The sequence below is a fragment of the Mirounga angustirostris genome, unplaced genomic scaffold (genome assembly GCF_029215605.1).
Source record: "Mirounga angustirostris isolate CCGP_5_RB_7025 unplaced genomic scaffold, mMirAng1.0.hap1 SCAF_1, whole genome shotgun sequence".
NCBI classification, from domain to species: Eukaryota; Metazoa; Chordata; class Mammalia; order Carnivora; family Phocidae; genus Mirounga; species Mirounga angustirostris.
Genome location: NW_026991709.1, coordinates 170,084,852 through 170,100,389, shown reverse-complemented (window position 1 = coordinate 170,100,389; position 15,538 = coordinate 170,084,852). Strand labels below are relative to the sequence as shown.

Here is a 15,538-nt window from a genome sequence, read left to right as displayed (position 1 = left end):
AAAACAATGAACAAAGCCTCAGGACCCGTAGGATAATATCTGACACTCATGCAATGGAGTCCTAAAAAGACAGGAGACGTGAATGCTGAAAAAAATATTTGGCATAATGGCTGAAAACTCCCCAAATGTGGTTAAAGACATAAATTCACAGACACAAGAACCTCAACAAATAGGATAATCTCTAATCTCTAAGAAAACAATGTCCTAATGTCCAAATCATAATCAAACTACAAAAGACAAGATTTTTTAAAGTCTTGAAAGAAGCCAGAAATAGTAACACCAATATGTAGAAGAGAACAGTGATTCAAAAGGCTGAAACCATGTGACCAGAAAAGAATGAAACTACATTTTCAAAGTGATGAAAGAAAAGAAGTGCCAGGGCGCGTGGGTGGCTCAGTTGGTTAAGCGACTGCCTTCGGCTCAGGTCATGATCCTGGAGTCCCGGGATCGAGTCCCGCATCAGGCTGCCTGCTCGGCAGGGAGTCTGCTTCTCCCTCTCCCGCTCCCCCCTCTTGTGCTCTTTCTCTCTCTCACTCTCTCTCTCAAGTAAATAAAATCTTTAAAAAAAAAAAAAGAAAGAAAAGGAAAGAAGTGCCAGTGCACAGCTCTGTATTCAGTGAAAATAGCCTTCAGGAATGAAGGGGAAGTAAAAACATTTTCAGATGAGGAAAACTAAGAGAATTCATGGATATAAGACTTGTTCTCAAACAAATGCTAAAGGAAGTTATTTAGGCTGAAAGGAAATGATACCTGACGAAAACAGGAAACTTCTGGAATAAAGTGCAACAGAAATGGTTTGGGTATGTATAATATATTTCTTCTTTAAATTAAAAATATATATGTGTGTGTGTGTGTGTGTGTGAATGTCACAAGCAAAAATTGTAACATCATCTCAAGTCTTTTCCCAGCATGTAGATGTACAACATATGACAACTATAGCATAGGGATAAAGGAACCTATATGGTTATAAGGCACTTATATTTACTTGAAGTATTAAAATATTAACTCTTGTGATAGACTACGAGAAGTTAGGTACACATATGGTAATCTTTATGGCAACTACTAATAATACCAAAGGTAGAGCCAAAAGCAACAAATTAAAATGAAATATGTAAATGGAATACACATCTATATGTTCAAAAGTGGGTTTAAGAGACATGGATTAATAATATCTAAGCACTGGAGGAAGAGAAAAAATTAGAATGAAATAGTGGATATCAGTAATCTATAAGTTGGATGGGGATGATTAGAGCAAGGTCCTAGTATTATACAGCAGAAAAATTAAGGGACTAAAATTTAGACTTTAAATATGAGCATTAAAATAGATAGTTTAACTAGTAAATGAAGAGACATACAATATCTAACTTCTAAGGAGACAAGTGAAGTTGGGATAAGGAAGAAATAGAAAAATATGCAAGAAATTGAAGAAAAAACAGGATAGAGACAAAGCAAATAAAATGGTAGAAATAAAGCCAAATATATCAGTAATCATAATAAATTACATATAAACATAAATAAACTAAACTCTTGACTGAAAGACAAAAACTGTCGGAATGGACTTTCTAAAAACAGTTATATACTCTTTACAAGAGACATATTAAAAACATAAAGACACAGAAAGACTGAAAATGAAAAGATGAAAAAGTATATATTAGACAAAAGAAAGCTTGTGCACCCATGTAGGTAACAAAAAACAGACTGAAGATAAAACTTATTAGAGAAAAAGAGAATCCCTATATGTCAAAATTGAACAAGAAAGATACACTTCTACACTTATGCAGTTACACTTCCAAGCTTAACAGCAAAGCTTTGAAAGATATAAAGCAAAAACGGACAGAATCACTAAGAGAAATGATGTTGGACATTAGAAAATACTTAGATATAAACAATTACAAATAAATTACAAAACTTGTGGAACTAAAAGGATCATTTAGAAAGAAATCCGTAGATCATAATGCTTAAAAAAGACAGCCCAAAACTTTGAAAACGAAGCGTCAACTTGAGAAGTCCAAAAAAAAAAAAAAAAAGTAGCAAAGAAGTTAAGTGACTTTTCTCAAAACCAGCTGGTTAGCGGCATAGCTGAGGTTTAAAACCAGGTCTCCTTCACTCAAAGGATGTGGCTGTGATCTTTTCCTTATGGCTTTTCTGAATAAACAAGCCCCAAAATCAGTTTGAGAGAGAAAAGTCTTGGTGGCCGTGTGAAAGAAGAAAATTCTTAAAGCTGAACTGAGATTGTCCAAGGAAATGGTGGTTAAGCTACCAGAAAAGTAAAACTTCTAACATCAAAAAAGAGGTTGAGCAATTCATCCACCGGGCACATGTTTTGAGTTATTTTAATTTACTTTTCCTATGTACTGGAACTTGCCTTTCTGAACAGTTTCTGGCTTGGCTTACACTATTTAACTTACTAAAGCTTTTCTAAAAATTATTTTTGGGGTATGACCTCAGAATCTTGCTGGGCCCCAAGGCATTTCTCATTACAACCCATGCACATTTAGGTAACTGAATCACATCCTTACTAATGGCTCTCTTTCTAGCTTAGAGTCTTTGCCCAGTTGTGATTATGTAAGAGACAGGCTGCAACATTCCCTGCCTTTTGTCCTGGTTGAGCATCATTCGAATAACACAGCACCCAGCATTTACTTGGGCAAGATATGCTGTCCCAAAATTGTTTTTTACTTAAAAAAGAAGAAGAAGAAGAAGAAGAAGAAGAAGATGTCTTGGTAATTCTGATTCCTCACTGAAACTTGTTTTCAGTTAAAAAGAACTTCTCAAAATAACCTACCCTCCTCCTTTATCAAGGACACCTATTCAAAAATTTGTTTCCTTAAAGTGTTAGCAAATTCAGAAAGTGCCAAACCACAAACCAAGAGATAATCATTGTTTCTCAGGCTCCCACTGAGAGCAACTGTTTTCTCCCCACCCCACGGCCATCCCTCATGTCAAAGATTTATGAGCTATTTTAATAACACAATTATTAAAATGAAGCATACTTTTTAAATATTAAGTATTTTAACCACTACCTTTATTTCAACAATAGAAGGTTATCTTGAATAAAATACCCCAAAACAAAAACAACACAGCAACCAAAACTAACCTTAATCCTTTCAAGGATTTAGTAGCTGTACCTTTTAAGACATTTGTTTCAAATTGAGCATTCAAATAATAATCACAACTAAGCAGATTTCAGCATGCACATATGCTCTGTTTTAAACTGTTAAATTCACACAGTTTCAGATATTTTTATGAGCAAACCCTAAAAGCCAGTTCAATGTCTTGCCTCAAACCTCTATATTAAAAAAAAAAAAAACTACCTAAGATGACAGCAGCAGCAGCATAGTTTTTGGATCGCCCCAAATCTACGCATAAAACCACACAGAACAACTGAATAACAACATCAAGAACCCAAGAACAATGTGCACAGCCAATGCCATTATCTGAGGTCTTGCCACTGGGTTCAAACATGCGTCTGATCAGGCCTGTGGATCTGGCTACCAGTTTGCAGGAAATGAAGAGGCCAGGGAAAACAGGTGAGCAGCACCCTGAGAGGGCAAACAACAAGATTCAGACCATGGGAAAGTCCACAGGTTAAATGCCCTGTATTCTTCCAGAGATAAACTGTTAGGGATAAAAAATGGGGCAGGGGGATGGAGCAACAGAAAGGAAACCTGTGATTAAAAGAGTCTTTTTTTTTTTAATATTTTATTTATTTATTTCACAGCGAGATAGAGCCAGAGAGCACAAGCAGGGGAAATGGCAGAGGGAGAGGGAGAAGCAGGCTTCCCGCTGAGCAGGAAGCCCAAAGTGTGGCTCGATCCCAGGGCCCTGGGATCACGACCTGAGCGGTAGGCAGACACTTAACTGACCAAGCCACCCAGGTGCCCCAAGAGAGTCTTGAAAAAGACACAAATTTACCCTTAAATGTTAGGATTAAACCCTAGTAGCCTTGGGATGTACACCTGGTGATAATACTATAAGGAAATACAGGGAAGCATTTACTTTAAAAAGCAGGATAATGGCAACTTTAGGAAAAGAAAAGGGGAATAAGGCTGTGGCTCATGGAGGGGTTTACTGAGGCAGGCAGAGAAATTCTATTTCCTGACTTAGGTGATGGTTATAAGCATGTTCACCTTAGGATGACTCAGTAAGCTAAATATTTGCTTTGTGTGGTTTTATGTATTTGTGTTGTTTGTTTTTTTTTTTTAGGAAAATTTGTATCACTTGTATAACCTGTCACAAGAACATTCATGACAACATTTAAAATAATTTACATTTATTTAAAAGTTATATGAAACATTTAAAATAATTCTATGAAAATAAACAATATTATAAAATAATTACATGGAAGTAAACAATATTACTAAATTCTAGTTAGCTACTATAGCCTGGGAAGTTTCCAAGGCTGATTTTGTGTGTTTAAAAGGAAACTAACAAGTGTTGCTGAGTGTTAATGACATGCTACCCCCGAAATGAAATTTCTGTCTTGACTTACACAGGTCTTGAAAGAGATCTGAAAAGGGAATAACTTTCTCACTCCATGATTCAGGATTACCTTATGCTTTGCCACGTATTACCTTAACTCATCTCCTGTTTCACTTCAAGTCTTCTCCTGGGCCATCCCATGTTCTATGCTTCTGGAAACACTGGGTTAATAAAAGGTCTGGCAGGGGACCCTGAGTGGCTCAGTCGGTTAAGGGGTTAAGTAAGCATCTGCCTCAGGCTCAGGTTGTGATCCCAGGGTCCTGGGATCCCCTGGGATGGAGTCCCACATCAGGCTCCCTGCTCAGCGGGGAGCCTGTTTCTCCTTCTCCCTCTGCCCCTCCCCCTGCTCATGCTCTCTCTCTCTCTCCCTCAAATAAAGAAATAAAATCTTAAAAAAAAACAAAGGTCTGGTGCAAGAGGGTATGTCAGACCTAAGAGGGGGCTGAAAAAACAAAAACTTAGCACTCTCAAATCATCAACAGATTCATTTTATTCATTCCAGCCCTTTCTGAACACGCTTAAAAGGTTTACTTTTCCATTATGAGCATTTAAGCAACAGACCAACATGAGGCTCCTGTGAGAGCTGCTTGTTATCGTCCTAGTTACAAGCACACACACTTTGCTAGGTACTTAGAGGGCACCTCAGAGCCTAGCAATAATCTGCCTTTGCCTTTATGCCTAATGTGTTCAGAGGTTCTCAAGTGACAAGAGGCCCTGTATCTGAAAGAGCAAATTTCAAAAATAAGTACAAAGGCCCTCCCTCATCTGAACTCCGTATCTTAAAACAAGGCACCACATCCTGAGCTGCTGGCTCATCAACACTAGGCCAATATGACCTCAAAGCCCTTTAAAAAAAGAAAAAAAAAAAAAGTTGTATCAGATTACATAATAGACTTATAATAAAAACTTGTAATGAGGAAAAAAAACCCTGAAATTCAAACAGAGCTCGGTCATGTTTTAAAAACATTTATGTAAAATACATACAAAAAGTGGCCCGATTCTCCTATAAATGAATTGAGAGCAGGTCTGCTTTTACCTCCTCCCCCCACCACCTTTGCTAGATTCATTTGAAGAGAAAGAAAACAGGAGCCAGGATGGTTTAATTTTTCTGGCCCTGCTGCTCGCAAAAGAGAAGAACAGTGACGCCAACACATAAAGACCAAGTTCAGGCAACTGAAAGGGAACTTGTGTAACAAAGGAAGATTAGGGTTGAATTCCTGTCTTCAATCTCTGTATCTTAATCAGTCCCCCTTGCAACCCCGTTTCCTCTCTTCTCTCACTACCTCCTGCCTATCCTGCATTCCCTTCCCTCTTTGTTTTATAAACCCTCAACCTCCTAGCTTACGTACAATCCTTCCCTTGTTTTTCTATTTTCTGGCTCCTTATGAGACATGTGTAAACAAATACTCGAACATACAGAAATCCCAAGTTCTGCTCACTACACAGGTGCTTATGGAAGCCCAGTGCACTGTTTCCATGATTTCTGAGAAAAACACACCTAATTTACATTCCCTGGATCCTCTCTGTGAAAGCAGGTACACCCTTGGGTGATAAGGCCAGTTCCCTGGCTCAATTTCCTGTGAATACCCAGAGCCAAAGGTCCTTTCATGAATACTTCGCTGATTGTAGGAATTGATGAATGTTTAAATAGGAAGCTCTCTCTCCACACTAGCACCTGATGAGATCAAGACTTTACGTACAGAAGTTAAAATAATATTCACATTTAACCCTCCGTTCTAGAAATGACTATAAGCAAAGAAACCCAGAAATGTCCAGAGCCCAGCTAAGCCCTCCTCAGCAACACAATGTGTCACTCGGGTACACAAGACAGAAACTCAAGTCAGACCTGACACTTTTTCGGCTACCATCCTGAACTTGTGCCATTTTCCTCAAGACATGGGGCCCTGGCCCATGGACCTGCTCTCAAAGGCAAATCTAGAGCAGGAATGGTGAGGTGGTAGGGGGCTGAGGAGGGTGGCACTTGTAGTTTGGAGTTTTCACCCAAGTCCTTTCCAACGAGCAGTAGAGAAATATGAGAGCCTGTTTAGACATTACTTACTGCCTGTTGGATATCAGTCTTCACTTGCTCACTCAACATGCCTTCAAAGACAAAGGAGTCACCAAACTTCTCAGCCTAAAAGGAAAGAAGGAAATAAAAATCCAGAAAGGTTGTAGCAACATATTTCACATGTACCGTTTTCTTTGTGCACCGTAAAACTGATTGTTCTTGTCCAAATGACCTTTAGTTTTTCTTATGACTTCCCAGAGGATTCAGAAATGACTTAAAAGCATCTGGCTTCCTATTAAAACAGGTTAATATCAATCACTTACAGAGATCACTGTCTTTTCAGGCTCATTTAGCTGATAAGAATGCAGACTGGAAGAGATTAGCTTTTGAGAATGTGATTGCTCCTGTTGATGGAAACACATCTCCCCAAGTGTTTCAAATGACTTGGAAAATAATATTCTTTACATGTCGGATTACATAATCAACCTTCGTTCTTTGTTCTGCTCCAGCAGTCTAGTTAAAAGAATTAAATGACATTGTTTGCTGATATTCTGATAGACTCTAACTCCCCTAAGGGGTCAACTGTGTTTATAAATCTCAAGTGGCCAACTGAAGCATCAGACTGAACTCTGTATTTTGATTATTTCATTTAACATTACTGTCTTGAGTCCTCATCTATCTTGTTTTATTTGTTGCATGTGACCTTATACTGCAAACGCCCACTTAATTAACCCCTTGGTTTCCGTGATTCTACTCTTCTAGCTTCCTTCCTCTTTCTAACTCTTCTTACTCATCTCCTGAAATACATGGGCTCTTCCTCTAGCCGCTAGAACACTGTTGCTCCCTAGTGCTCTGCCCTGGCTCTTCTTTCTCTTCACCAGTGGCTCTCAAGCTTTGTGCAGTGGAGATCACCTGGCCAGCTTATCAACACTACACGTTACTGCTCCTCAACCGCAGAGATTCTGATTCTGGAGGTCCAGGGGAAGGCCAAGGAACCTTCAAGTGTGAACAGCTCAGCTGGTGACTGTAATATAGGTGGGCCAAGAAATCACACTTTGAGATACACGGACCTACAGCTAGACAACCTCCTTCAATCTCATTGCTTTAATGACCAGCAGCATGCACTTCAAACGACCCTCACATCTGCACCTCCAGGCCTCACTAGATGGTGTTAACTCCCTACTGGATCCCTGTAGTTCAGGCCTTATAAATACCTCAAACTCCTTTCCCTGATTGGAGCTTGTCATCTTTTCTTCACTCCTGTTCTTCCTCATCTTTCCCTTGTGGGAAAGTGCCTAAGCACCTAAACCATCCCTTCATCCAATGAACAAGTTTCAAACATGCCCTGTTTGGGTACCCACCCTTGTTCTGTGCCTGAGTATGAACTAAATGACAGAGATATGAGGTCAATATTAAATAAGCACAGTCCCTGTCTTAATAGCACTTACATGTGGGGGCACAGACAAAACTCAAGTCAAAGGATGGAAGAAAATAATTACAACTTTACTTGACCTTGTAAGGTAAAGAGTACCAAGAAAAGCCTCTTTTTAATAGAGTAGGGGAGAGGAAGTCTCCTTGAGAAGGGGCCATTAAGCTGAGATGACTCAGAATGAGAAGGAACCAGCCATAGTAAAAGGGAGATGGGCAAGGGGAGAAGGAAATTCCAAGTGGGGGAAAAAAATATGAGCCGAGACCTCAAGCTGGAAAAGAATGCTGAGTTTTCAAGGAATAGAAACAAGACCAGCTGGGCTCGAACATGATAAGTGGAGTGTGATATAAAATGAAGTTGGAGGGACAGAAAAAAATGGTAAAGTATCATAAAAATATGAACATTTATCCAAAGTAGGGGTTCTTAACACTTTTTGTGTCCTGGACCCTCCTGGCAGTATGATGAAGCTTAGGGGACTCCTTCTCAGAATGAAATGTTTAAATACACAAAACAAAATCAATATGATTACGAAGAAAAATTGTTATCTCAAAATACTAATAAAGTAAATTTGTGGAATAATAATATATACATGCTCTTTATTAATATATTAAATAAGATCTAATGGAAGTTCTCATAATTCTCATCATTTCTTTTTTTATATATATATATTTTTTTAAGATTTTATTTATTTATTTGAGAGAGAGAGAATGAGAGAGAGAGAGAGCACATGAGAGGGGGGAGGGTCAGAGGGAGAAGCAGACTCCCTGCCGAGCAGGGAGCCTGATGCGGGACTCGATCCCGGGACTCCAGGATCATGACCTGAGCCGAAGGCAGTCGCTTAACCAACTGAGCCACCCAGGCGCCCCTCTTTTTTTTTTTTAAGATTTTATTTATTTTTTTGACAGAGAGAGAGAGCAAGAGCAGGAACACAAGCAGGGGGAGTGGGAGAGGGAGAAGCAGGCTCCCACCCCACTGAGCAGGGAGCCCAATGCAGCTCGATTCCAGGACCAGGAATCATGACCTGAGCCTTCCTGGGATCATGACCTAAAAGGAGCCGAAGACAGCTGCCTAATGACTGAGCCACCCAGGCACCCCCAATTATCATCATTTCTAAAGGAAGGATGAATGCAAACAATATTTCAAGATATCTACAACAATAACGTGACAAAAAAATGTTTGTGATTTCTACTGGCGACAAAGTTATAGGTACTGCTACTATTACTAGGGCTTGTCATCTGCCTCATAATTGAAGGAAATGCTAAACTTGAATGAAAGGGTAGTAAAAAGCCAGATGTCACTTTTCCTCATCCATGTTCCTGAATGCCCTAAATTCTGTTTATTCTATCTTCTTTATGGAGAACCCTAGTCTGAGAGGAGCTTGTTCCCTTACAAGTGTTCTAACTTACATAGACTATTAAGGAAACTGATCTGAGAGGATCCTTATGAAACAAAAAGAAGAGGGACTTCTGCTTATAATAAACAGGTACAAAAGAGAAAACACTTTGTATGTTTTAGGAAATTCCAAAGAAATGCGATGCTGCAAAACCAAATTTGAACACTTTTTTGCTTTCAGCATTTACTCTCAAATTACTTTTTTATTTAAAAGAAAAAAATGTTTTGGGCCTGGGTGGGAGGAAATAAAACAAGGATTCCACAAACTAAAGGCAAGGGTAAAGTCCTTTGGTGAAAGAAAATGGGAAGCCTAAAAAAACAAGTATATTTTAGACACTTAGAGAAAATTTCATAAACTAAAAAGCCTCCTTATTCTTACTCACTTTTAGAAGAAACATCTACTTGCAGAACCTTGCTTTGGGATTCAGTGACCAGAGAATAACTTGGAATTGCTACAGGAGAGCTTATGAGTCATCGGGCATTGAAATAAAACCACAGGGGCGCCTGGATAGCTCAGTCAGTTGGGTATCTGACTCTTGATTTCAGCTCAGGTCATAATCTCAGGGTCGTGAGATTGAGTCCCACGTCGGGCTCTGCACTGGGCATGGAGCCTGCTTAAGATTCTCTCTCTCCCTCTCCCTCCAAGAACCCCCCCCCAACCACATGTTCTCTCTCTCTCTCTCTCTAAAACAAAAGAGAAAAGAAAAAAGAAAAAAAATCACAAAATTGAAAAGCTGTACTTCTCCATCTATTGCTTAATGAAATACGTAATGCTTCTTGAACAAACAAACTGCAATTTTTTGAGAGGGAAAAGTGGCCTGGTTTTAGATTCTATCTGCTATCTCAAAAAGCCTGAGAAGGCAGTGGCACTCTCTGGTATAGTAAAGCGTTGATACAATATAGCATAATGGTTAGAAAAGAGGCCCTGGCATCTCACTGGCCAGGCTTGAAACCCAGCTCCACCAATAACTAGCTGTGCAACCCAGGGCAAACCACTTTTCTAATCCTCATTTCACTACCTGAAAAATAACCGGCCTCATGGGGTTGCTATGAGAACTGGATTAGATGAAAAATATATAAGCTCCTGAGCATAGTAGGGGGCACATAATAAAAAATGGTTAATCAACATTAGAAAAGAACAAGTTCTTCCTTCCCATCCCGACCCTATTACCTCCGTCAAATAGCCAGTTGAGTTCACAAATTTTTCAAATTCAGCATTACTGACTTCATAGGCATCCATGTAAAATGCATCAATAGCAACTCTCCTGGCAGGTGCCTCCCCATCTTGCTTTATCTGAGGATCATCTGTGCCCATTGTAAACACTCCGGCGGGGATGAGGACCATCTGCAGTGAAAGGGGAGACAGGGAGTCATGCCATCACAGCCAAAGTGGACCTGTATAGAGGGCAGAGTGCCTAGCACACAGTAAGCACCCAACAGTTACTACATACCCACCACAGAAATCACTGCACCATCAGTAAAATCACTCCATGCTCCTATGAAAGTGAAGGACTGGTCTCAAAAAGAAGTGAAAATTCTTGGTATGCCTGGCTGGATCAGTTGGAAGAGCATGTGACTCTTGATCTACAGGTCACAAGTTCGAGCCCCACATTGTATGGAGAGATAAATAAAAATGAAAAAAAAAAAAAAGAAGAAGAAATGAAGGGCACCTGGGTGGCTCAGTCTGTTAAGCGTCTGCCTTTAGCTCAGATCATGATCCCAGGGTCCTGGGATCAAGCCCATATTGGGCTCCCTGCTCAGTGGGGATCCTGCTTCTCCCTCTCCCTCTGCTGCTCCCCCTGCCTGTGCTCTCTCTCGCTCTCGCTCCTGCTCTCTGTCAAATAAATAAAATCTTAAAAAAAAAAAAAAAAAGAAAAGAAATGAAAATTCTCTAGGCAAGTAGTTCTTTAGTCAAAAATCTACTTGATACATGCCATGGAAACAGGTCAGGAGCAATAGTCACCACGCTGCTAACGGCTGGAGTGCAAAGGCAGGGAGATACTCCACTTCTTTATACATTTGAGTTTTCCTTTAATATGATCTCATTTCTTTTGAATTATTTTTAAAATCAAATGCAAAAATGCCATATATAATATTCTTAAAAACCACTGAGTGAATGTAGGTCTCCAGTGAAATAGGAAAGACTTAAATCACTGAAATGGAATATCTAAGAAGTTTAATAAGGGACCATGTCTTGTCCTTATTATGTCCTTGTTCTTAATTGATTCCTTATTAAAACTCTAATTGCAATTACTTTGCTCCTATATATGTCTCACATAAACTCTAAACTCCAAGAGGCCATTGGACTGCTTTGTTCACATCTGTATTTCCAGCACTAAACATAGTGCCTAAGGATTGCACCAAAAATATTCAGTTAAGAAATGCAGGCCTATGCTCAACATCATGAATCATTAGGGAAATGTAACTAAAAACTAAAAAGAGAGTCTACTTCATGCCCACTAGCATGGCTATAACCCAAAAGATTGACAATAACAAGTACTGACAAGGATGTAGAAATTGGAACCTTCATACATTGCTGGTAGGAATGTAAAATGATGCAGCTGCTTTAGAAAACAGTCTCTTGGTTCTTCAAAAATCTAAATAAAGAGTCACCATATGACACAATTTCACTTCTATATGCCCAAGATAAATGAAAACAAATATCCATGTTCATAGCAACACAAATGTTCATAGCAACATTATTCAGAATAGTCAAAAAAGTGGAAAGTCAAAAGTCCATCAAATGACAGATATACAAAATGTGGTATATCCATTAAATGGAATATTATTCAGCCAGAAAAAGGAATGAAGTACCAATACATATTACAATATGGATGAACCTTGAAAACATTATGCTAAGTGAAATAATCTACTCACAAAAGGCCACATATTATATGATTCCATTCATATGAAATGCCCAGAACAGACAAATCCAAGGAGACATAAAGTAGATTAGCTGTTGCCACGGGTGGGAGGGAAAAAGAAATGGGGAATGACTGCTAATGGATATGGGGTTTCTTTTTGGGGGTGATGGAATGTTCTGGAATTACTGATGATGATTGTGAAACCTTGTGAATGAACTGGGAAACAATTGTTCAATTTATAAGGGTGAATATTATGGTATGTCATTCTATCTTAATTAAAAAAAAAAACACAATCATATCATCTGTCAGAAATATATTCTGCAGACACAGTATCTTACTTTCTAATCAGACAAGTGAAAAATCAATTCATTGACCTCCCAGCAGCATAAGAATTGTGAAGACTCTAATTCATAAAATAAGGGTTCAGATTGAGGAAGGAAAAAAAGGAAGCCAAAGAGAGATAACTAGTTGGAATAAAAAGAAAGACTGTGATTTAGCAATAACAGCAGAAGACCTAGTAAAACAAGATTAAAAGAAACGGAAAGTAGCAATGAACAATCATTGATTCCTATGTTCTATTTCCATTGACTCTCTTTGCTGGTGGTTGTCTTTAATTCTGTGCATATATTTCCCAATGAAAATGGAGCTCTTTTCATCTATGACGTATGGGTAATAAATGTCTTATTTGTCCAATGTATTACCATTACTCCAAGAAATCATGCTTAACTACTCCTGTCCCCTAATCCCAGCATTACAGAGGTCACTCCATCTTACTGGATCTCTCCCTTCTTTCTATTCCCAGGCAACTGCAGGAGTCTCACAACCAGTCACCCTGTCTCCAGTCTCATCCTGTCACATCCCTCCTTGCTCCTCTCTAAGCCATTTATCTTCTGTTCAGTCATTCATTCTGAAATGTGTAAGCACCTACTGAACTTTCTGAAATGTCAGCCTTTGGTATCCAATGCAACTTATTACAGCTCTGTCTTTAACAGAAAAAGATTGGCAATAAACTAAATGTCTATCAGTAGTGGACGGGTTAAGTAAATTGTGGGCCATCCACACAACAGAAAATTAAACAGCCACAAGAAAAGGAAATATATGATATTTATAAATATATAGTAAATATAGTAGATTAATCACTTATAAAGCTAACATGAAGGTTAAGAGACAAAAGTAGTGAAAATAACTCATTAAAAGAATTAGTTAAGGGATAAGTAAGATGAAAAGATATAAAACTAGATATCAAAAACATGAAACATGGCAGCAGGGAGTAAAAATGTTAAGCCTTAGAATGCAATCAAACTTAAATTGCCTACTTAAAAAAAGGCTGTTATAGATATAAGTTGTTACGTGTAAACCTCATGGTAATCACAAAGGGAAAACCTATAGTAAATACACAAAAGATAAAGGAAAAGGAATATAAGCATACCATAAAGAAAGACATCAAACCACAAAGAAGGGGAGTAAGAGAATAAAAGAGGAACAGAGAGGAATAACCAAAAAAGCCAGAAAACAATGAACAAAATGGCAATAAGTACTTACCTATCAATAATTACTTTCAATGTAAATGGACTAAGTTCTCCAATCAAAAGACATAGAGTGGCTGAATAAATTAAAAAACAAGACCCATCTATATGCAATCTACAAGACACTCACTTGAAATGCACACAGAGACTGAAAGTGAGGGGAAGGAAAAAGATACTCCAGGAAAATGGAAACCAACAGGAAGCTAGAGTAGCTATACTTATATCAGCAAAATCAACTTTAAAATAGAGACTACAATAAAACACAAAGAGCACTACATAATGATAAAGGGGCCAATCCAACAAGAGGATATAACATTTGTAAAAAAATTTATGTAGTCAACATAGAAGCACCTAAATAAATAAACCAAATATTAACAGACCTAGAAGGAGAAACAGACAGCAACACAATAATAACTGGGGACTTCATATCCCACTTACATCAATGGATAGATCACCCAGACAGAAAATCAATATGGAAACAGCAACCTTAAACAAAGTATTAGACCAGATGAACTTAACAGACATATACAGAACATCCCATCCAAAAGCAAAAGAAATACACATTCTTTCCAAGTGCACATGGAACACCCTCCAGGATAGATCACAGGTTAGGCCACAAAACAAGCTTAATAAATTTAAGAGGACTGCAATCGTATCAATCATCTTTTCCAAGCACAAATGATAGGAAACTAGAAACCAATTCCATAAAGAAAATGGGAAAATTCACAGATACGTGAAAATTAAACAACATGTTACTAACCAATCAAGAGGCCAAAGAAGAAATCAAAAGTTACATAAAAAAATACCATGAGACAAATAAAAATGGAAATAAATCAAAATTTATGGGATGCAGCAAAAGAAATTCTAAGTTCAGAGCAATAAACACCTACCTTAAGAAACTGGTTCTTTGAAAAGATAAAAATGATAAATCTTTAGCTAGACTCACCAAGAAAAAGAGAGGATACTCAAAATCAGAAATGAAAGAGGAGATATTAGAAATGATGCCACTGAAATATAAAATATCATTAAGAAACCATGATGAATAATTATATGCCAAAAAATTGGACAACCTAAAAGAAATGGAAAAATTTCTAGCAACATACAACCTACCAGACTGAATCATGAAGAAATAGAAAATCTGAACAGACTGATTACTACTAAGGAAATTGAATCAGTAATCAAAACTTCCCAAAAAACAAAAATCCAGAACCAGATGGCTTCCCTGGTGAATTCTACCAAACACTCAAAGAAGAATTATAACCAATTCTTCTCAAACACTTCCAAAAAATTGAAGATGAGGGAGTGCTTCCAAACTCATTTTATAAGGCCAGCATTATCCTAACACAGAAAGCAGACAGGATGCTGCAGGAATAAGAAATTATAGGCCAGTATCTCTGATGAACATAGGTGCAAAATTCCTCAACAAAATATTAGCAAACTGAATTCAAAAATACATTAAAGGATTATATACCATGATCAAGTGGGATTTATTCCTGGGATGAAAGGCTGGTTCAATATCCACAAATCAGTCAATGTGATACACCATATTAACAAAATGTATGATAAAAATCATATGATCACCTCAATACATGCAAAAAAGCATTTGACAAAATTCAACATCCATTTATGATAAAAACTCTCAATAAAGTGGGTATAGACAGAATGTACCTCAACATAATAAAGGCCATATATGACAAGCCTACAGCTAACATCATACTCAATGGTAAAAAGCTAAAAGCTTTTCCTTTAAGATCAGGAATAAGACAAGGATGCCCACTCTTGCCACTTTTATTTAATTTAATATTGGATGTTTTAGCCAGAGTAATTAGATGAGAAA

At 38.0% G+C, this 15,538-nt stretch overlaps 1 protein-coding gene across 6 annotated transcripts in view; it reads right to left on the bottom strand.

Moving 5' to 3' along the window:
* SUMF1 (sulfatase modifying factor 1) overlaps positions 1 to 15,538 on the bottom strand; it is a 94,660-nt gene that overhangs the window by 65,031 nt on the left and 14,091 nt on the right. For 5 of the 6 annotated variants that reach the window (XR_010412092.1, XM_045861938.2, XM_045861939.2 and 2 more), the window contains exons 2-3: positions 10,483 to 10,656; positions 6,542 to 6,616 (exon numbers count right to left, since the gene is read on the bottom strand). Coding sequence is in view for 5 of the 6 variants with exons in the window: in XM_045861938.2 (XP_045717894.1) it covers positions 6,542 to 6,616; positions 10,483 to 10,656 (249 nt within the window). In the remaining variant the exon portion in view is untranslated. The remainder of the gene's footprint in view (positions 1 to 6,541; positions 6,617 to 10,482; positions 10,657 to 15,538) is intronic. The other variant, XM_064593533.1, reaches the window with a different exon arrangement.